This window comes from Aulonocara sp. 'chitande type north' Nkhata Bay, linkage group LG15 (assembly GCF_057382095.1).
Source record: "Aulonocara sp. 'chitande type north' Nkhata Bay isolate Kocher_YH1m ecotype deep benthic linkage group LG15, A_spYH_male_GT1.1, whole genome shotgun sequence".
Classification (NCBI taxonomy): Eukaryota; Metazoa; Chordata; class Actinopteri; order Cichliformes; family Cichlidae; genus Aulonocara; species Aulonocara sp. 'chitande type north' Nkhata Bay.
This window is the reverse complement of record NC_141358.1, coordinates 41,564,557-41,586,020: the sequence shown is the minus strand read 5'-3', so window position 1 is coordinate 41,586,020 and position 21,464 is coordinate 41,564,557. Positions and strand designations below refer to the sequence as shown.

The 21,464-nt window shown below is 42.0% G+C and overlaps 1 protein-coding gene across 7 annotated transcripts in view; it reads left to right on the top strand.

The window, feature by feature from the left end:
* The window catches only part of ptprfa (protein tyrosine phosphatase receptor type Fa), a 353,347-nt gene that overhangs the window by 233,212 nt on the left and 98,671 nt on the right, over window positions 1–21,464 (top strand). For all 7 annotated transcript variants that reach the window (XM_086263516.1, XM_086263515.1, XM_086263514.1 and 4 more), the window contains 2 exons: window positions 667–811; window positions 15,103–15,296. In XM_086263516.1, coding sequence (XP_086119642.1) covers window positions 667–811; window positions 15,103–15,296 — 339 coding nt within the window. The remainder of the gene's footprint in view (window positions 1–666; window positions 812–15,102; window positions 15,297–21,464) is intronic.

Here is a 21,464-nt window from a genome sequence, read left to right as displayed (position 1 = left end):
GTGATGCACCTCCTTCACTACAAAAACAAGAAAAAAGTCCCTCCTATGATTCCCCTAATATGATGTCATTGACAGGTTTTTCAGTAGTTGTGGGTGTTTCCCACAGACACAGGCTTAAAACACACAGGTTCATATTACGAGCCCTGAACAACACCAGCGTTTATCTCAGGAAGAAAAATATGCCAACCACCAAACTCCAAGAACAGCTGCCTGTTGCCCAAAATCTCTGCATTAAGTAACTGAGAAAGATTTAAGGCACACGAGAAACAGTCATGGCAGTAATAAAAAGTTACAATCATTTGGTCACATATTGCATCGAATCATAAACCTTATTGTTCGTGCAATATTGTTTTTCTAAAGTGTACGTGTGAAGAGAGAGAAGCTGAGACAAACTGCAGCGTATTCAGGGCTGAAACAGTGAGAGCAGAGCTGTGGGTGGAGAGGTGACAGCTTTGCTTGGCCACTGTACAAGGCAAGCATGCTGAAAAGAGCTCCACTTCTCTTTACTGCACCGGCTCGTCAATGTTACAAGGAGCTTGGCAGGTAGGCTGCTCGGCCTCCTCGAGAAGCTCCAGGCTTTGTCTGCTGACTCCATTATGTTGAGACCAATCAGGCCCTGGCTTCATATTTGCCCTCGTGACCTGGTGCTCTTTCGTCTCTTCACAGCACCGCGTCACTTTCGATGCAGCAGGCTCCTATGCAGTCGATGGTCTGAAGCCAGACACGCTGTACGTCTTCTCCCTGGCAGCCCGATCTGAGATGGGCTTAGGCGTCTTCACTCAGCCTATTGAATGCAGGACAGCTCAGTCCAGTAAGTATAACAGCACTCAGTCACGTTCACAGGTGTGGCTCCAGTTATGTAGTCCAGGTGAGAATGACTAAACGAGTCATCTGTGACTTAAAACTGACTAAATACACCAAAAACATGTGGAGGTAAGTGGAGCTTAATTCAGTGCAGTCCAACTAAGAGATCCAGCTCCCTGGGAGCCCGGCCGGCTTTCTCCTTTCTCTTATTCTGTTTACTGAGTGTGTCTGTGTCTGATTTGAACACCTGTAATATACCTGAGCTAAACCGACTGCATAAACAATGAATAACCGTGTGTCAGTTTAGAGCAATCCTCCTACTCAACGTGTGAAAGCCCCACGGTGTGTTTCATTCAGGCCTCTGTCAGCAGGAAACCGTCTCTGTCACACTTACTGTTTTTAGAAAGAAAGATTGAAAAGTTGCTTTTTATTCCCACAGCATGTTGAAGCTTAACTTTGCTTCACATACGCGATTTATTCGTTGTGTTTCTGTGATTTAAAACATTAAGACTGTGTTTTTTGCTCAACTATGCATTTACAGCATAAAAATGATAAATACTCATTTATATGAGAAGCTGGCGTTTTAGTGCCGTCTGGTGTTATTGTTCTCTAAAGAGATCAGCTTTTACCCAGATCTCCATGCCGATGGTTCCCACCTGAGTCGGGGAGCAGAACCTCCTGTTCTGAAGCCACCGCTGAACTATTCAAACACAATAGGACCAGCAGCAGACGGCAGCGTAGCTCACAGAACTGTGTAATTGCAAATGTCATTTTTCAAGCTGGCAAAATGTAATCAAAGCTGTAGCATTAATTATATGTTGAATTTTTCCACCTGCCAGTCACGCTTCAACTCAATTATAAAATTCAAAGGCAACAACCAAAGAAAATGTCGCCTCTTTGTGACACAATCCACACACGACATCGTTCGTAGGGGCGTGCTTGGTATTTATAGAGGTACATTCTGCTTTCTGCAGCGTAACAATCAGCGGGCGTTGCACATTTTGACAAATAGTCCAATAAGTCACTGAGTCGATACATGCAGCACATTATGATGTAAGGCCAAGCAAACACAAACAGACATTTGCAGAGACAGCTTTCATCACAACTGTCATCTTCCTTTCAAATGATTGTTTGTCATGTGAAATGTGGCCGAGCATGTGGCGATGTGCAGGACTTCGATCGCTGCTCCGTCACTAACACCATCGAACACCGTTAATTTAGTATTTAGTATTTAGTATTTATTTATTTATTTATTGTCATTGTCAAGAACAATGAAATTGCGTTTGGGGCTTCCATACAACCCAAAAAAAGAAGAAAATAATAAATACCCCTTAAAACCCAAGTGTACATATTTAACCCAGTGTGACTCCAATGCAATAAGACAATCCTTAGCAATAATGTTCGTAGAAATTCAGACAAAGACCTGAGAAACATGACAAAATACAACAATGCAACCCATTCAATATTATTGTACTGTGAGATATGATATCAGATATGATAGTTATCTATTTAAGAAAGAGGGGGGGGGCAGGAGGGGGAAGAGAATAAAGATATGATGCACCAATGCAGACCAGTTCATTGCTATTAAGAAGTTGGATATGGTTATTGTCCGTGAGAGGGGGGCAGAGAGTTCAGGAGCCTCACAGCCTGTGGATACAGGCTGTTGGCCAGTCTGGATGTTCTGGCCTGTATAGACCTGTACCTTCTCCCTGAGGGCAGCAGATGGAAAAGGTGGCGCGCAGGGTGATGTTGGTCCCGCAGGATACTGTGCACCCTCCTCAGACAGCGAGTGGGGAAGATATTACTGATCTCTGGCAGACTTGTTCCAATAATTCTGCCAGCTTCTTTCACCACCCGCTGGAGTGCTTGCTGATCGGCCTTGGTGCAGCTGGGGAACCACACTAGAAATCCATACGTCAGAACGCTGCTGATGGCACAGTTGTAGAAGTTCAACATCAGAGATCTGGGAATGTGTGCGCTCCGCAGTCTCCTCAGGTAGTAGAGGCGCTGTTGGGCCTTCCGTACAACTGAGGTGATATGGTTGCCCCAGGACAGGTCCTCGGTCACAACTACGTAATTCACAACTACGATGTGTTATCTTAGCGTCAGAGCTCTGGCGTGCCGGCCGATGAGGAGCTGAAGCTGCAGTATTTATGACAGTTTCCCGAAGGAGTGCAAGCCCTCGCTCAGCTACTTGTTTTACCTGTCAGGACTGAAATCTTTCAGCTGTCACACTGCAAACAAATGTGTTGTAAACTATTCTCTTTGATTAGCAGTCTCTCTCATCGCTGCTCTGACTGCCAAACATAACGCGTCAGAGAACTTGCAAACAAGTCTGAGGACCCTGACCACTGCTGCCACCTCCCTGCAGCTTCTCATCCAGCTGCCACTCTCACTTCTGTTTACTTACAGCATATCAGGCACCTGTCAGATTTTATACATATTGTATTGAAACTGCAAGGTTACTACAGGAAAGAAAACACCATCTAATAACTGTCCTGTGCTTTTCCCAGCAGAGTCTCATGGCAGTCTGGGAAACAATCATTTATTCGTTTAGATGAATTTATGTTTCCACACGCAGATTGTTTGCAGACTTTTGCTTAAATGTACCATTTTTTTCTACAATAATTAACCTACCAAGCATCATGCATGTATTGAACTTCAGAAAAGTGTTTTCACCGGTGAGTTTGTTGAACTTTAAATGTGATATAATGTAAATGTAATTCAAATACAAACAGGAATCTAAAGCTGAAATTCAAGCAACACCTCCTTCTACTCTGTTTGCTTTCAGTGTGACTGATCTGGTGGAGCCGCAGTTAGCTGTTAATAATTCTTCTTTATTCATTTTACCTCTTCTGTCATGCTCCTTTGGAAATAGCTTAATGTATGACAGGCAGGGAGGGTGGAGGGAAAAAGGGATGTTAATCATTACAAAAGTGAGAATGGATACATATGACTGGTTATACTTAAAACACAGCAGGATGAGACAATGAGACCCTGACACAGGAAGCCCTGAGAGGAGGGCAAGAAGGTAAAGCTGGTGAAAATGAACATAAAAGGGACATAAAAGGAGATTGTGTCAGGATCTGAATGACTCCAGGACGTTTTCATTACAGGCTAAATGGATTACATAGGTGTGCGTATGAATGTCATTGTTCCTGGCTTTATAGTGAAAGTCCATCTTTTACCACTTGCAGAGACTAAAACAGACGCAGTCTTAAATATTTTTACCCTGGCTTGAGATCACTTTTCAGTTTTAGATGTTCAAAAAAGAAAAGATTAAATCGATGTGATGTAATCTTTCAGACCTCACAATAGCGTCTGTTTTTTTGTTTTCTTTTTTCTTACGGCTCTCTTTTTCTGCCCAAATCTTGATTCCGTTTCTCTCAAATCCTCCCACCTCTGCTTGAAGTTTGACTATTTTCCATATTCGTGTTTCTGTTTGGGACTTTAATCTCCCACACATGGATCTCTGCCTTTTGATTCATTGCACCCCTGCAGTGATACATCCAAAACTTCTCGTATGCATGAAGTTTCCTTTCAACCAGTGGCGAGCACCTTTCCTGCAGCAGGAGAACGAAGAGGCTTCCAGCGCTGTTCAAACAGGAACTGAGTGCATCCGCTCGGCTGGGGCCGCCACAGCACAGGCGAGCGTGATAACTGCCACCCGTGTTATCTCTTTCACCTGCTCCACATTCATCTCAGTCGCTGGTTTTGTTGTTGAGTGTTGTTGTATTCTGCTCTTGTGGGTCATTGTGCATACATGCATTCATCTGTAGTGTGCCTGTTTTATCTTTCAGTTGGTGAAACTTCACACTGTGTGTGTGTGTGCGTGTGTGTGTGTGTGTGTGTGTGTGTGTGCGCGTGTGTGTGTGTGTGTGTGTGTGTGTGTGCGTGCGTGTGTGTGTGCGTGTGTGTGTGTTGCAGTATGACATTTTTCTGCCCTCTGGACTGTGAAGGTTATTTGTACTTGTTATTTTGAGGACATCACATCGATTATTCACAGAAACATTTCCTGATAAATAACTTTTCATCTTAAAATCATCTTCATTTACATGTGATTGGTTATCTCTATGGTTTGTGGAAAATGCAGTGCAAGTATTACCCAAACTGCTTTATTTTTGTCTGAGTAACATTTATATTTAGTCATCTTGTTAAAGATGAATTCAGGACTGTTATTGTCATGTTTCAAAATATTTAGTGATTGTTTTGTTTCTGATCCAGAAAGGGGGGCAATTTTGCAACTAATGCAAGAAGTGATATAATTAAACATGTAAGACAAAACTGAGTTTTCTCAGCTTTTGTTACCAAGCTTAAATAGGAAGCTGTACCAAGGTACGACCCAGTGTTGTCTACACATACAGGCAAAAGTACAACTTAGATAAGAGATAAGATAAGATAAAACTTTATTAATCCCTCGGGTGGGCTCCTCTGGGAAATTCGGTTTTCAAAAGCACAGCACCGACAGAAGTTACAGAGTTACAGAATATTATATATACACACACATATATAAATACAGAGACCTATATAAATAAAATATACGAAGGGGATAAATAGGAATAAAAATAAAAATACAAGTGAATTGCACATTTCAAGTATTGAGGTCTATTGCACTATTTACAAAAAGTATTGCACAAAAGGTGTTGCACAGTGAGGTGAAGAGGCACTGCAGCTTTGCAAAGAACCAAGTTTAAAATGTATCTTTATTGTATCTTTATTTGAAAATAGAAAAAAATCACATAGTTTGACAGGCATGAAATAGTATTTTTGCACCAATAAGGTGATTCCCAAGAGCTATTAGCCCAAAGCTTATCCTTATCTCAGCGTGGCGTATCCTTCGAAACTTGAACTTGTGGCTGATCTCATGGAGTGATGAATCCAAATTTGAAATAAATTTTATCAACATTTACAACGAAGATCAGGAGAGAAATATGACGAGGAGTGTTTACAGCCAACTGTAAAGCAGGGAGGAGGCTCTGTCATAAGAGATGAGATAAAATGAGACTTCATTGATCACATTTGTACGTTACCTCCACTCAGGCACAGAAAGCAGAAGAAAAATACCAAAAATTGCCCATTTTCCTGACAAAATCTAAAGAAATGACACGTGGCTCAAGATTTTTCTGTCAGAGTGGAACTACTGCAGGTAACATCTGAGTGTAATTCACATGCTGACATGCCCCTCGAGTGCTTAGGGGTAGTGCTAGATCACAGATAACACACTCAAACTTTCACTCACCAAACTGGGACACAGAATTCTTGGACAGTCTGCACTGTTAAAAACAAAGTTATAACATTTGTCCGATTTCTGCTTTAAAATGCTGGAAAGAGGCACCGACACTACAAACATGCTTGAGGGATCCAGGTGACGCATAGCAGACAGCAAGCAGAGCCTGTGGCAGCACACCTATCAACCAAAGCTTTCTGAACAGGCGAGTCCCAAGCACGTAGTTTTTGGAGGGGCGGGGCCTTCTTTGCACTTTGTGGTTTGATTTGTCAGCCATACTGGCTTCATGGTTTCGTTATTCCCCTCCAGACAAATGTAATTTAAAATAATCACATATTTCTGTGTGTTTACAATGATGTACACTGAACATACAGCAGGAGACACTGTTTCCACAAACCATAATGACAAAAACATTGATAGGATAATGTGGCATTAATCTGCCAGTTTAATAATTACTCTGTAACACAGTCCAGAGAGACAGTTGCTTCATCATCCATCATCCACCCTACCTGACCATTACCCTCCCTCCTCCCCTTCCTTCAGCCCCATCAGCCCCACCCCAGGAAGTACATTTGCTCAGCCTCAGTTCCACCAGCGTCGAGGTGAGGTGGGTGGCCCCGCCCACAGACAGCCAGCACGGTGAGATTGTTGGCTACTCCCTGGCCTACCAAGCACTCACGGGAGAGGACCAGAAACGCCACCAGGTGTCAGGGATTGGTCCTGATATCACCAGCTACATTTTGGAGGACCTGGAGAAGTGGACGGAGTATTTGGTGTGGGTGAGGGCTCACACAGATGTTGGGCCAGGTCCAGAGAGCTCTGCAGCTAAAGTCAGAACCAAGGAAGATGGTATGTTGATGGTTTCATGGGAAACATTCAAACTAACTGTCCAATTCTTTTGTATTCATTTCCTGCTGCTGCAGTTTAGTCTTACAAACACTCACCAAAGTGTGCATAAGCGCAGTGTATAAGCATGGCTCAAATACAGAATACAGCACCCGGTCTTCAGACGCTTGGAGGGTTTGGAGTAAACTGGTTAATTTGTAAATGAATAAAAATCAGTCTGCAAAACATCAGATTGATGGACTGGATTAAGAGTCCGGTGTAGGATTTGTAATCTTGTTGATTCCACTAATACGCACGGCTACCCTGCACAGTGCCAACAGTTGGTGCCAAGTCATGAAGCTGTGCAGTCTGTGGTGGTGCATCATGTAGTCTTCATATACGGCACTTAAGCTCTGGTTTTGACATAAATCCAAAAGTAGTTTTATGGTTCTTTAGACATCACCTCAGGAACAGGAGATCAAACATTTCAGCCAACTTAGTCCAAGCCTATTTAAACATGGAGTTTCCACTGTCTCAGGTTTCAGTGTGTAATGTTGGATTAGTTATATGTTCACTCAAGAAAAAAAACAATCTTTAAGCCTGAGTCCCTGTTTGCTAAAAAAGTTGTCCAACCTGTAGGCACAGATTGGAAACCCCATGAAAAACCTGCGTGTAGAACACAGTTTCTACAGCGACAGGACAGATATACACACAGCTCTTTATTGAACCTGGAGTAACTCAGTGTTTAATCTGTTAGGTCAAAGACTTTTGATTTACACCTGAAAACAAACCTTGTGCTCTTTGTGGGAGAATTTTAAAAATAAATTTAGCTTCCTTATCTGTACTGCTAGTGCAAGTAAGCTCTAATAAATGCAGCAGACAAGAAATGCAACAGAAATCGCAACCGTGCAGTCGTGTTTATATCAGGTGGTTTCTGCAGCAAATGTCAACAGTCTTTGTAAAACACCATCACTTGTGTTTTTATAACAGATATGGCGGCGACCCTTTTTTTTTCAGTACAATTTCTTATATCATGAATAAAACACATGATTATTTTCAGGTTTTTGGGAGAATGCCGAGCTCAGTCAGCAGTCTGTACAGAGCAGTATACAGACCTGCAGTAGGTACATACATGCACAGAAAATAAAGCTAAGGTACAGAGGAGTGGGCCTTTTTGCTTATGGTCTGCAGATGAGATGATACCAGACCCAGAAAAGTTTTAGGAATTAAAATATCACAGTAGTTATGTCTGCATGACACAGTATGTCATACCTGAGTATTCAGCACGCATTCTGAGCAAGGGGGGTCAAGGTTAGTCACGACTCTCACTGCACCATGATAGACGTAATCATCAAGACAGAAGCTTTTCCTCATTTCACTACATTTTGTGAGACTTTAGCTGCCACTAAGCTCCTGCCTGTCATGCTCTGCCAGGCTGCGTGTCCCTTTTCCCAGCGTGATGACATGGTGTGCTGCACTGCTAGGCCAAGGTGTCTGGAGAGTTGCCTGAGTGGCAACATAGCATGCTCTTTCCCTGTTGTTAGTCACATGGCAGGACTGAAGCACAAGCTAAATAGACACTATGATTCAGTCCGGAGGGATACTCTGCTATTCAGCAGCATCCGTTTGCTATTACCTTCACTGCTGAAGATGAGTCCAAATGCAGCACAGCCCAGTGCTCACATCTCTAAGACACACGGCATTACAACAAATCCTTACAAGAGGATTCTCTTCTTTTTTGTGCAGGCACAATTGGCCGTATCATGACCAATGAGAGCAAAGAGTAATGGACTCTTTTCTGGAACCACTCAAGGAAATCAAAGCATCAAAGTTTAAGTCCTGTGCAATATCACCGAGGCTCAGCAAGTATAGCAGCACGGTGGCCTCTCCTCTGTTAACGCTTGCAGTTCTGAGCCAGCTCAGGTCTTGTACTGCCTAAGAATGACCTCCAGCTCTGCCTTTACCACTATTAGATTTCGTTTATATATATATATATATATATATATATATATATATATATATATACACATACTAGGGGTGCAACGATACACAAAATCCACGGTTCGGTTCGATACTTTGGTGTCACGGTTTGATATTTTTTCGATACAAAAAAAATGTTCATGCTGTTTTAATTTGTCATTTATTAAAATTATAAATATATATTTTAACTCAAAAGTACAGTTTTTAAATTTAATGTTGCTGAAAAAACAAAGGGATAAAAAAATTAATCTGATCGACAAATCGCTCATCATTGGAAAAGAGAGTTTATTACAGAGAAATGTCTCTTTCCAAAATAAAAGCTCTACTATAGCTTCTTCTGGGCTATATTCTCAGCAGCACATTAAACATATCAGGTCCCCATAAGGAGAATCCTGTGCTAACGGCTGTCTAAATGACTCGGGTAAAGTTTGTAGCATGCGTGCTTGTTGTTTTTGTCTTTGCACTAGGATGATGTCGGAGTAAATGTGCAGTCATATTCGTTGTGTTCCCACTAGTGCTGTCAGCCTTAATCTGAAATGACGTTGACGCCACAACACGGCAAATCTCCGCTAACGAGCTATTGTTCGATACATATGCGTACCGAACCCAAAGCTCTGTATCGAACGGTTCAATATCAATACGAGTGTCGTTGCACCCCTAATATATACATATATATATGTATATGTGTATATGTATGTATGTATGAAAATAAAATTTATGCCACTGAAATATTTAGAGCGTTCCTAAAAGGACATAAAAGCTCTGCAGTTAATCGGTTTTACTCAAACCTGACGATGATTCTAAAACTAACCCCTCTTCTTTCAAACCTGCCCAACAGTTTTCAGTTACCTGATTTAAACAGAATATTTTAGTACTTGCCAAAAGCCAACAGTGACCTTATGACCAGTGTTTTTGTTTGCTTGTTTTCCTGGATGGCATTTCTTTATGGGTGAAACCTCAAAGAGACAAATCTGAATAGTGTTAGAAGCACAGTTTCCTTCCTCACACCACTAACCCTCTCCATCTGCTGCCCTTCTCTCTCTCCTGGCGTCTCTCATCACTCTTTATTTCTGAACACCCACTGAATTTGAATCTCACACTCTTTTCATCTCTTTCCATCTCTCTGCACCCCATTTGACTTTGAGCTCTCATTGCATTTCTCCAGCATCTGTCCATTCTCCACACAGTGTACGCTTTCTCCCACGAATCCTCCTTCCAGCTCTTATCCGTGTCAGCCCGAGTAACAAAAAACATTCTCGTTTAGCTCCCTGACATAGTCGCAGCGTACGCTGAACTTTCCTGGCTTACTGTAATTTCCTTTAATAATCTGCAATAAAGGAAACACTCAAATTTAAAGAGAATAACAATTTTTCTTCTTAGATATTATAATTATTCTGATATGAGCACAGAGGAGCCGTAGCAGAGTTTTGTCAGACAGGCATTGGATCTCTTTTACAGATTTCATTAGGCTGTGATTGGGACTTTGCTCACTGGGACACGTCAAAGTTATACTCGGCTTCCCTGATGCCCCGAGACAAAGGACCTGTTCTGTGAGCTTATTCTCCTGCTTGTGTTGGTTTTAATAGGACACAAATCAGAAATAAATGTAGCCAGCCATTGCTCAGTCTAAAGGCAAAGACTGCAGTTGTGTCGACCCATGGTGTCATTAATGTGACGCAGTTATAGTAAAAGTGTGATAGGACTCCAACAAAACCCACCGTACATCAGAACTGCTCAAAACAGACCTTTGGATTCAGAGATTGTGTATAAATGTTGCATGAATTTAAGAGTCTGTATTCATTTATTGATGGAAGTTTATTTTGGGATCTCTCCTAAACAGAAATCTATTTTGTTTTTGAGTAATCTTAATTTTTTTAAAAAAGTGTTTATTTTGTTTTGTTTTTTAATCACAGTCCTGTTGATTTGCTTTGGTTGAAGGCCCAAAGCTCTTTGGTTTGTACGAAGCTTAGGGAACACAGAACAAATCATCCAGTGAAAGCAAAGGCAAAGCTAGACAGTAACCACAGACACCTGCATGTGGTCTGTCCCTCTGCTCTGCCTCTAATGTGTCCGATAGTTTAAGAGCACGACTGATACCTGGTGCACATTTCTGGTGCCAACAGGATCTCACAGCTGTGACTGATGCCTTGGGATGAAAATGTGCTGATTTGACATTTTAAAGCAAACTAACAGCCATTATCATTTTCCTCTTTCTCCTGCAGGAAATGCAACATAACTGTCCCAGCTTTTGCTTTCATGTCCACTGTTCTCTGCTGGTCCTGAAAAGCATTTCTGTTCTGCTCTGCACTGCTTAAACTCTGCTTAGTTTATCTTTAGGTACTTTAGAGGTTGTTGGTCTTTCGTGTAGCTGTTTCCCATCACTTCACCTATTTTATTACAGTGGGACACTGTAATACTGCAGAGAACTTTAAAGATAAGTCAGGATATCACAGCCTTGATTAGCCAGTGTGGAGCACTTCAAATTTAATTTCATGTTGAGGTGAGAGGGCAACGTTTCAAGGAGTCGATCTGGCTGCTTGTTTTTCCTCCATGCTGAGAAATTCACTATGCACAACAAATCAAATGTTTTGTTCTATGATTGCTACTTGCTCACCTTGTTATACTCCATGATTATCCATCAAAAACTCCATGAGACAAAACAGCATTTATGTGAACGAGAACTTTAAAAGTTTTGATGATTATTTTTAAAATTGCAGAAATAAGAACAGTTTGTATGTTTGTGACCCAACTAAACAAAAGTAAACTTTCCAACAATATCTGTTTGAAGAATAAAGTTTTAATTCAGTGTTCAGCTCTTGTGCTGAGAGAAGATTACTTTGTCACATACGGGATCTTTCATGTGCTCAAAGAGAAAGCAGTGACGCTGGATCTCCTTCTTAACAACGTTTAATATTTACACGCTCAGCTAGCTTCTAAAGATGTGAGTAAATGCTAATAAATCCAAACTGCATACAGAGGTCGTTCAGGTTGTGGATTTGTTTAATCTGATGTGTGCAGAAGGAAGTGAGCACACAGAGTGGACCCAGTGAGAGCGATACAGAGGAGACAATTAGTGGCTGCAGTAGCTTTGACAGCCGCTGCAGAGAACCCCCAGCAGCCACAGACACAAGATCCGGCTTCACGCTGTCAGTCAGGATGGTCCTACAAGTTTAAAACCAGCATGAAGTGTGTGAGTCTCACAGTCTGCAGTAAGCATCTACATGTTATAGTGGGAATTAAAGATAAGTAAACCCGTGTCCACACTCACGGCACATTTAGCTTTAGTGAAATCATAAAAACTCCAGCAGACAAAGAGGCCTTTGTAAAGTGTAAGCCAGGCAAGCAGGAGGACGTATACAGACAGGACGTGGAGCGATAAAATCAATCTGAAGATCGGCATGTCCTGATTTATTGTCGGAAAATCTTCTCCAGGCCACCGAAACCCAACGTTCATCCTCTCCAGGTTGGTTTTTCACTTCTGTTGGCTTGTTGACGTTGATTCGACACTAACGGCTTTTTGCCTTCTTACAACCACTTTTTTCATTAGCCACTCTTTTTCTGCCAAAAAGCAGATGCAAGAAAACTTGGTAAATGGACTGGTTCTTATAGAGCGCTTTTCTACTCTTCTGAGCACTCAAAGCGCTTTACACAACTTGTGCATTCACCCATTCACACAAGCACATTGTTCTAGGTGCTTTTCTAAGTAACATTCACACACATTCACACTCCGATGGATGCATCGGAGAGCAATTTGGGGTTAATACCTTGCCCAAGGATATTTGGCATGCAGACTAGGGGAAGCCAGGAATCGAACCACCAAACCTCCGATCAGTAGATGACCTGCTGTACCGCCTGAGCTACAGCCAAGCAGAGTACATGCAAGTAGGGAAGATGTGCAGCAAATGTCACATAGGATTGAAACCTGTGCCACTAGATCTCACAGCAGCTGCTCTTCCCATTGAGCCAAACCAGCTCTGGTTGGTTCAGTAGAATAGCTGAATAATTAAAATACTTTGTCTTTATTGGGCTGTTGCATGGCAGCTATCAAAGTAAATGTGGTTACCACAGAATGAATATGAAACACCTGCTCTTACGTTTTCAGGCCTCAGCTAAATAATGAGCAAATAGAAAAGCCCATTCCTGAAAAAGAAAAGAAATCTCTTCAGTTTGTGTTATTTCTGTTTGCTCAGATTAGCATCAGATTAGCATCAGATTAGCATCAGGCATGCATTAGAAAACAAATGAACTGTAGCAGCTGCATGCACTTCCTCCCATGACCACAGGAGGTTGTTTCCACAAACAGTGACGTTTTAGTCAGAAATCGACCACCGTTATTGCTTTTCAGCTGAGGTTGGCTTTATTTTAATCCGTGGCAGCAGATGGACTTCAAAGCTGTGTTTAGTCTGCTTTAGGATCCCGTTGTCTGTTACATGCTCATTTTGTTCTTCTTCTTCACTGGCTTTTGCTTTTGCAGTTAACACTGTGGTTTATTGACGTTTCTCCTCCAAAGCGTGAAGCTTGACTCTGGAAGGTCTCTGATTTTATAAAAGGTTAAACGATTCTAATTAGTCGAAAGTGCAAAGTGCTGACACCGAGTTGCAGAGCTTTCCTCTGCCTGCTGTGCCGGGTTGATACTTTAATACTTCTGCTTGCTGCTTTAACACTTTTCTCTCCCTGTTTTTCAGTATTTTCCTTTTCTGTTCTCTCTGTGTGAATTCCATTAATATTAGCAGAGCCTCATCTCCTCATTTTTATTGAAGTTAAATTTGTATTCATTTACACCTTCCTGTGAAGCTGACCAAGCATTCCAGAGGAATCTTTTTAAGCCTATTTTGATATGCAGCAAAGTAGAAAGTGTGTGTGCTCTAAACCCAGCTCCCAGCATCCTCTTGGGGCTCCATGTGACAAGCTTTGATGTGGATAACCTGCAAAGATAGCCAGTGACCTTCACGTATCCTTGCAGCCTCTCCAGGCTGGTAGCTACCTCGTCAGGTCAAACTTTGAAGTGGTCCAACTGATGAAGAGAAATGACCGTGGATAGGCCTTACCACACGTCTTCGTCTACATCTGCTGCTGGACATGTGGGCACCATTTAAAATAAACGTAACCCCATGCAACAGTTATTGCAATTTTATTTAAATGAGGCAGGCTCGTTGAGATTAAACTCTTTCACAGAGATGGGAACATGAAGCATTTGCCAGAACAAAGCAGACGGGAAAAAACGGCACAATAAAGACATGTTCTCCTGTCCCTCAGCATTACAGTCGAGTGGTTTGATGCACCAGTTTCTACAGTGTTGGCTGTTGGCTCAGGAGTGGCAGCAGCAGAAGGCGGTCTGAAGATTAAACGCATTGGTTTGGGTTTAGACCTCATTCACAATCACCTGACGACCTCTGGCTGCTAGTGGAAAATGTGTGTTGCTGCTGTTGCAAAGCTAAATGTGGCTGCTGCACTGAAAACCTTCTTGTGGTTTCTCTGGTTGCGTGTAGGTTTGTGCAGTATTGGACAAAGGAAGTGGAGAATGTCAAAGTAAAAGTTGTGATTTTGAGGGGAAACAGCCTCTGAGCCTGTGTGACGTGAGAGTGAAACACTAAAAGCTTACAAAAACACTAGAAAATAGTCTGTTGGGGTTTTCACTCTAAAAACGAATTGGTTCGTTTTATGAAAATATGGTGGTGTGTGTTAAAATGCGCCCAAACACAGCAGTGAAACCTCCAAAAACGATGTTGGGAGTGACAGCATCACACCCCTCCCCCAAAGCCTCACCAAATCACCAGTGCATTTGCCAAAAATGACTCGCATGAATCACACATAAACAATTCTAACAAAAAGGAAAATAAAAGGAAACAAATTTCTCACTTATTCTTCTTCCCATCATGAAGCAGTGCCAACAAGTGAATCACATGAAGGCACAAAGAAACAGCAACAAGCTTTTCAGTGAATAATATTCACACTGACAGCGCACCACAGTGAGCAGTGTGAGAAAAAACAGGCACTGTGACACTTATCAGGTGTATCTGAACACACAACAAGTCTGTTTGTACTTGTTGAAGGTGAAATCATGCTTCGCAAATCTTTCAGCCGCCAAAACGTTACTGTGGAAATAGTAAAGGGTACAAAGTAAGGCAGAGATACTCAGCTTCTGAGGAACAGATGCTAATACAGTCTCATGAAGACGTGGTTTAATAGTAGCCTACCTATTGAGACGCACAAAATCAAACATTCCACTTTCTAAATGTAATTTGTGTTCTCTCATTTGTTTTCAGTGCCTGGAGCTCCTCCCAGGAAGGTGGAGGTAGAGGCCCTGAACTCTACTGCCCTCAGGGTGAGCTGGAAGCCCCCGCTGTCCGTGAAGCAGCATGGGCAGATCAGAGGATACCAGCTGGTTTACTCCAGGCTAGAGAACGGGGAGCCCCACGGCCAGCCGGTCATCCTGGATGTTAACCTCCCTGAAGCCCAGGTATTCTCACACGGTGTCATTCAGGTTGATGTGACTGGGTGAGACAATGAGTGAGAGCTGAAGACGGGAGAGTTTGGTTCAGATCCCCGAAGTTTATTTGACACAAGTTATTGTTTTAAGGCAGGAAACAATTTTTTGGTCTTTAAACTATTGACTGAAGCAATACACCCATCAGTAACAGGTTGTTTTTTTCACATGCTCTACCTTTGCACAACCAACCTGCTAATAGACACGAGGTGCACGTTTCAGAGTCCGTAATCATCAGAAGCAATTAAGCTGTGAGACTAATATGTATGTGCATGTGTTAATTCCCCGTTATTACTTTATGTTGGCTTGAAAAAAACATCTCCCTCTGCTGGTGCTTCAGATTACTGCGACTTACTGTATCCATGTCACGGTGGACCAGCGTGTGGGTTGCACGTTTTGCCCTCTCATGGCCATTAGACAGAAAACATGTTTAAGTCGTTTCTTTAGCGGCTGAACTTTTAAAGAGCTGGAAACTAAGTAAATCTGCAGAACTGCACAGCTCTAAAACAGCAGAAGAATATAATGAAATATAGGAGCTATTATTAAAAAAGAAATAAATACTGAAAACTTTTTAATACAATCCAAATGATTTTGAAAGATTTTTAATCATAAATGTTGATTAAAAATGTTTATGAAGCAGGAAGTTTATGAACATAATTTGTGCAAATTATTATTTTAATCTTCTCCTTGAAAAGAAAAAGGATAAACAGGTTACAGCTGTGTGTGGTCTGCAGCCTGCTGTGATGAAAAAGCATCAGATCCCAACATCGGAGCATTTCTAAAATAAGGATGTGCATCCAGTACCTCATCCTGTACCTCCCTTTGTTCCATTAGAATAATTGGATTCGACGTTTCTTTTTTCAGTTTATTTTTATTCCCGTCTCCAGTGGGAAAAAATAACCCCAAATATTAATAATTATTTGGCATCTGACATATTAGATCATCTGCACAACCAAACATGTGCTTCTTCATATTTTTAATTAGTGTAATATTAAGGAATTTACTTTTCTCTAACCAGAAGCCTCGGTGATGATGATGATGATGAGGAGGAGGAGGAGGCATTTCAGCTGCAGAAAGTCTTTGTTGTGGTAACACTACATGACTTAGTGCTTAGCGAGCTCGACTTTACATAATTCTTTACATAAAGACTGAAATTTATTTACCTTGAAAACACTTTTTCCAAAACATGAAGACAAATTTTTGTCTTTTTACATTATTTGTACTTAAATAACTTGAACATGAGAAAACATGTGTGTGCACGTGCGTCTCAAATGACGGCATGAACACACATAAGAAGAAAAAGATAAGAGCAACACCTCCAAAAGATGCATCACAGAATATCTAAGAAAGCCGACTGCTCGAACAACTGCTGAGGAGGAGGCGCCGCTCAGTTCCTCTCCTCTCGGCTTGTTTTGTTCTCCTGGAGGAGCGTCTCACCTGATTTCCTTTATACGCAGCATTCCTGTCTTATCTGTGTAAGGCAGGAGGCCTGAGAAAGGGCCCGCATCTCACAGCCATCTCCAACCTCTCTTTAAACACACACACACACACACACACACACACACACACACACACACACACACACACACACACACACACACACACACACACACACACACACTTCTCTTTAAGGAACTGTCTTCAAGCCTCATCTGTGATAAGTTTAGTCTCTCCCCCTGGCATCAGTGATGCTGATGAGAATCAACACACGGTGTGTGGAGTGACCCTCCACACTACACACACACACACACACACACACACACACGCACACACACACGCACACACACACACACACAGTCAGGGGCATAACTCGCTGCGACCCTTCATTTGGACTTTTGTGTGCCATTTCTTGTTGTTTTTTACCAACTTTCTAAGAAGTCAGTCTATTGTGTTGCATCATAACAACAGTTCAAGCTATTCTGAGTGAAATACAGAGGGTTATTTCAAGTTCGGTTTAAATATAATAAATGATATAAACCTTAATAACCTTTTAACAACCAGGTTTCCAGCAAACATTTCTATGCTGAATAACCGCGAGCACTCGCTGACCATTTCTCCTTCTTTGTGTCAAGAGAAAGTTTGTGTATAAGAGTTGTTTTATATTTGACCAAAATGAAATTTTAAAAGTTCTCAATCAAGAGAAGAGTGAAAAAACAACAACATATGGTTACTATGAACACAAAGACTTTTTCTTACAGTTCAGAATTTTTAGCAGAAAGAGCAGCAGATACATTTAAAGTCTTTTTATTTGTTTAACAAAACAAAATAGTCGATACTTGTCTGTGTGCATGAAAAACGTCATTGCAAAAGTCTGATACATATTGATGCTTTGTTTCTAAGATACAGTCCAGATGCACTGTAACATGAAAGTCGTACATCGAAGCTGTATTGAAACTGTCCACTCAGCCACTGGACTGAGCCATTCTGTAGTGCTGTTAGAAATCTCACTCCACATATGAAGTGTCGTCACAAGTGATCGTGTACTCTAGATGACCACACCACACCATTGTGTGTCAATAAAGTGTATCCCCTCCACCCGCTGTGCTCATCTCAGCTGCAAAGTTAACACTGCTGTTATTTAACCAGTTGCTGTGCGTTTGTTATAATGTCAAATATTTCGATTTGACATTCTGTTGCCTCGGCTCACCACACCACCGGCTGCCACAGAGCACTACGGTGTCCAAAACAAACAAGCCCAACAGCTAAAGAGTAGTCTGCAGAAGCCATCGTCTCTCTGCCCGGGCGGCAAGAATTCAGAGACTAAAATGTGTTCAAAAGAAAAGATTTTGTAGAACTGATATATAATAGCACAGGGGGATGGATGAACGGACTTTGGGTATCACTGGGTCGTGTTTGTGAGGGACTGACTGAAACAGACAAAAGAGAGCTGGAAAAGTAGTTTTGCAGAAAGCTGCCCCTGCAGCATAAATCACTGCTCTGTGTGTTGATACTGATAAACATCCACGGACGTGTTACTCAGCCGCTGCTATAATTTAAATATGGCAATAACAACACATATTTTCAGATGACATCTCCTGGATGACTTTCACTGTGGTGCAGTTGGTTGCTCACAGAAAGCTGGCCCTTCAGCGTGCATTTCTGATGTAGTACACTGCCCAGCAGAGAGTTTATGACTGTATCGACATCACACTCTCTATGATGAATGGATTTCTTCTCTGTTGTGCTGCGAGTTACTTCAGCGGGCTGAGATTTCTGTGCCAGCAGAACCAGCTCCATCCCAGCTGCTTCGGTACAGCTGGATTTACAGCCCATGTGTCCTTGTCCTTGGACACCAGTCCTCAGTGCTGCTGACGAGGTGACACAGTCTGTTAACAGTTTACATCTGTGACTTCAGTAAGCAGAAACTAAACAGCAGTGTTTTTGAAAGTCTCCGAGCTCGGCTGTGAGTGCTGAGCTGTGTGTTGTCTCCAGCGAAGCAGCCTTAAATCCCTCAGTTGTTCCACTGAGGCTCGGCCTGCCAACAGTCAGTACAGACGACTATTTTGTCACAAAAAAGACCTTACTGACAAAATAAGTTCAGTCATGCCAAATTATGGCAGCTTAGAGGCAGGACCAAAGCCTTAATTGGCTGCTCATTCCCTGTCCTGGCCTTCTGAAGCCTCTGCTGTTTGCTTTAGACTCAACTCCCTCCATCTCTGTTGCTGTTCTGCTGGCAGGCTCACGGCTTTTAAGATCTCAGTGAGGCGTATTTTTGGATGGCTGAAGAACGCTTGAAGGAGCCTCTTATCCCTCTCAGCACTGATGGCTGTGAAGCGTGAGCATCGGCTGATTTGATAAGACATGGCAACCTCTCTGTGGCTCATCTCTGCATGTTGTACTCAGAGAAAACAAACCCAGACTCAACCAAAGACAATGTTTTTGTTTTCACCATCTGCCTTCACGGTCACATGAAGTATAAGCATCCAGTGTCTTTCACACAAGCGTTAGTGTGCCATCAAGCGACCCGTGTGAAATTAGACCATTTAAAACAATTTACATTAAGTCTAAATAGATGGCTGCATTACCTAGTGACAGGCAGACAGCTGATTTCAGACATATTGATTAATTAATTCTATTGTTTGATATGTTCTAAGGATTCCTGAAACAATGCATGAGGTTGTTCCTCTTAAAGGCAGACAAAGCCCAATTCATGGGTTGAAGGTGAAGGTGCAAACACTTGGCAACAGCGGAAAGCAAGAACTCCCTTTTAACAGGAAGTGGAAGAACCAGACTCGGGGAGAGGCTCCTCTGCCTCGACCAGTTGGGGCTAATGGGAGGAAGACAGGACAACAAAGAGACCGTGGAAGACAGCCAGAGACTAACAATAACTGATGATTGAATGCAGTGTGATGTGTGATCACATAGTGACTGAAAAAGCTGATTTAAGAAGAAAACCAGTAGCCCAGGCCTTTCACAGTATTACTACAGTTACCTGAGTATATACCTCAATCTGTAGATGATCAGATCAAAATTAAGAAATGAAGCATGACAGACACAGAAGTGGAAAAAAGAAATCAAAGTAAAACTATTGAGGTAAGTTAAAAATGGATTACACACATTAGTTTCCTCAGCATCACAGACTTCTATACAACCAGAGGACGGCCCCTCGGTGCCTGTTCAAACAAATGCAACTGTGTTTTTCAAACCAGGAAATCCGGTCAGTCTTTCATACTGTCAGTGTTCAAAACATAAATACAGGTCAATAAAAACAACCGGGGGACACGTTTTCTCAGTAAACATTAAGTTTAAACGTTAGTTGCAACACCAATAAATCCCAATATTTGTATGCAGCTAATCAGATTTGTGCACTTCTGCAAACTCATTAGCACGCGAGGACGTGACGTCAGCTAGAATGTGCAGCTTTGCAGAGAACGTGGGAGGAGATGTTTCCAGAGTTCTTATCAGTCATCACTTCACTTTCCCTCACTATCTCATCTGTCTTTGTCAGTCTATTGGTTGCCATCACTGCAAATTAGAAGGAGCGCTAAAGAAAGGCGAGAGGACAGTTTAGGTGATAATAATAAGATAAGATGGATATTTAATGACCCCCTTGGGAAACTGGCAGAAAGAATGGAGCTATTTTTTCTTTTAAAGGCTGCGCTGGGTCCTTGTAGCCTGCTGTGAACAGCGTCCCACCTCCTCCAGCCACCATTCAACAACTAAATGGCAACTTCATTTATCTGTCTGCACCGTGAGCTCCAACCAAACTCTGATGTATCGTCGCACTGACGGTTAGTCATTTATGAGACTGACGGGATCGGGCTTTGTGAAGTGACCCCAACTGAAACGATGGCGTGGGAGTCTGTCTTCATCCCACAGTATTGTGACAAACACTTTGTTCATTATAGCAATAACAGCACTTAAACATGGTCTTTTAATTGCAGTCTCCTTTGACCATGTTGACATGTTGAAGTGCATAGAGTGAAGTTTGATTTATAGTTCTGTGTGGAGTATCCACAGTGCTTTAGTTAATGTGATTAGCAGCACCTGTGTTTACCAACCATTTCATGTCAAAACGTCTGCTTTGAAAAAAGGTCTGAAACAAGCTTGATTAATGGAGGTCTTACCTATCAGGACCCAAAGGATCCACTGCCAACATCCTGGTGTCAGACACCCGGGGACAGTTGACAGGACGCTATTATATTAATATCAGACACAACATTAAACCCTCCTGTTGTAGCCACAGTATTACTCGGGTGGTGTTAACGTTGTGGTTGGACAGTACCAGTCAAATATTGGCCTTATAGGCAAAAGGAACCAGAAACTTTTGTCAATCACATGTTTTAACTTCTAATGGCTGCATCAAACATCCTTCATGTTTCTTTAAGCCTTTGAGCAAGATATGCATTTCCACAGCATTATTCTGTCAGGGCAAAACAGATTCCTCCAGTGGGAGAGCCAGTACACACTGCAGTGATCATCACATCTAACTTGGAAATACCTTTGGAAATGTTGTTGCTTCTTGCAGGAGAAAAGCTTATCTGGGCTGCCTGCAATCAGTGTAACTGGTTTTCAGCAGACTGACAGGTACATTAGAGGATGAAGCTGACTCTTCTACCTTTCCAGATTGTGCTGCTGGCTAACAGTACCACAGTTAGCAAGCAATGGCACTTTTATTTTTCTCCATTTTACAAGATGCAA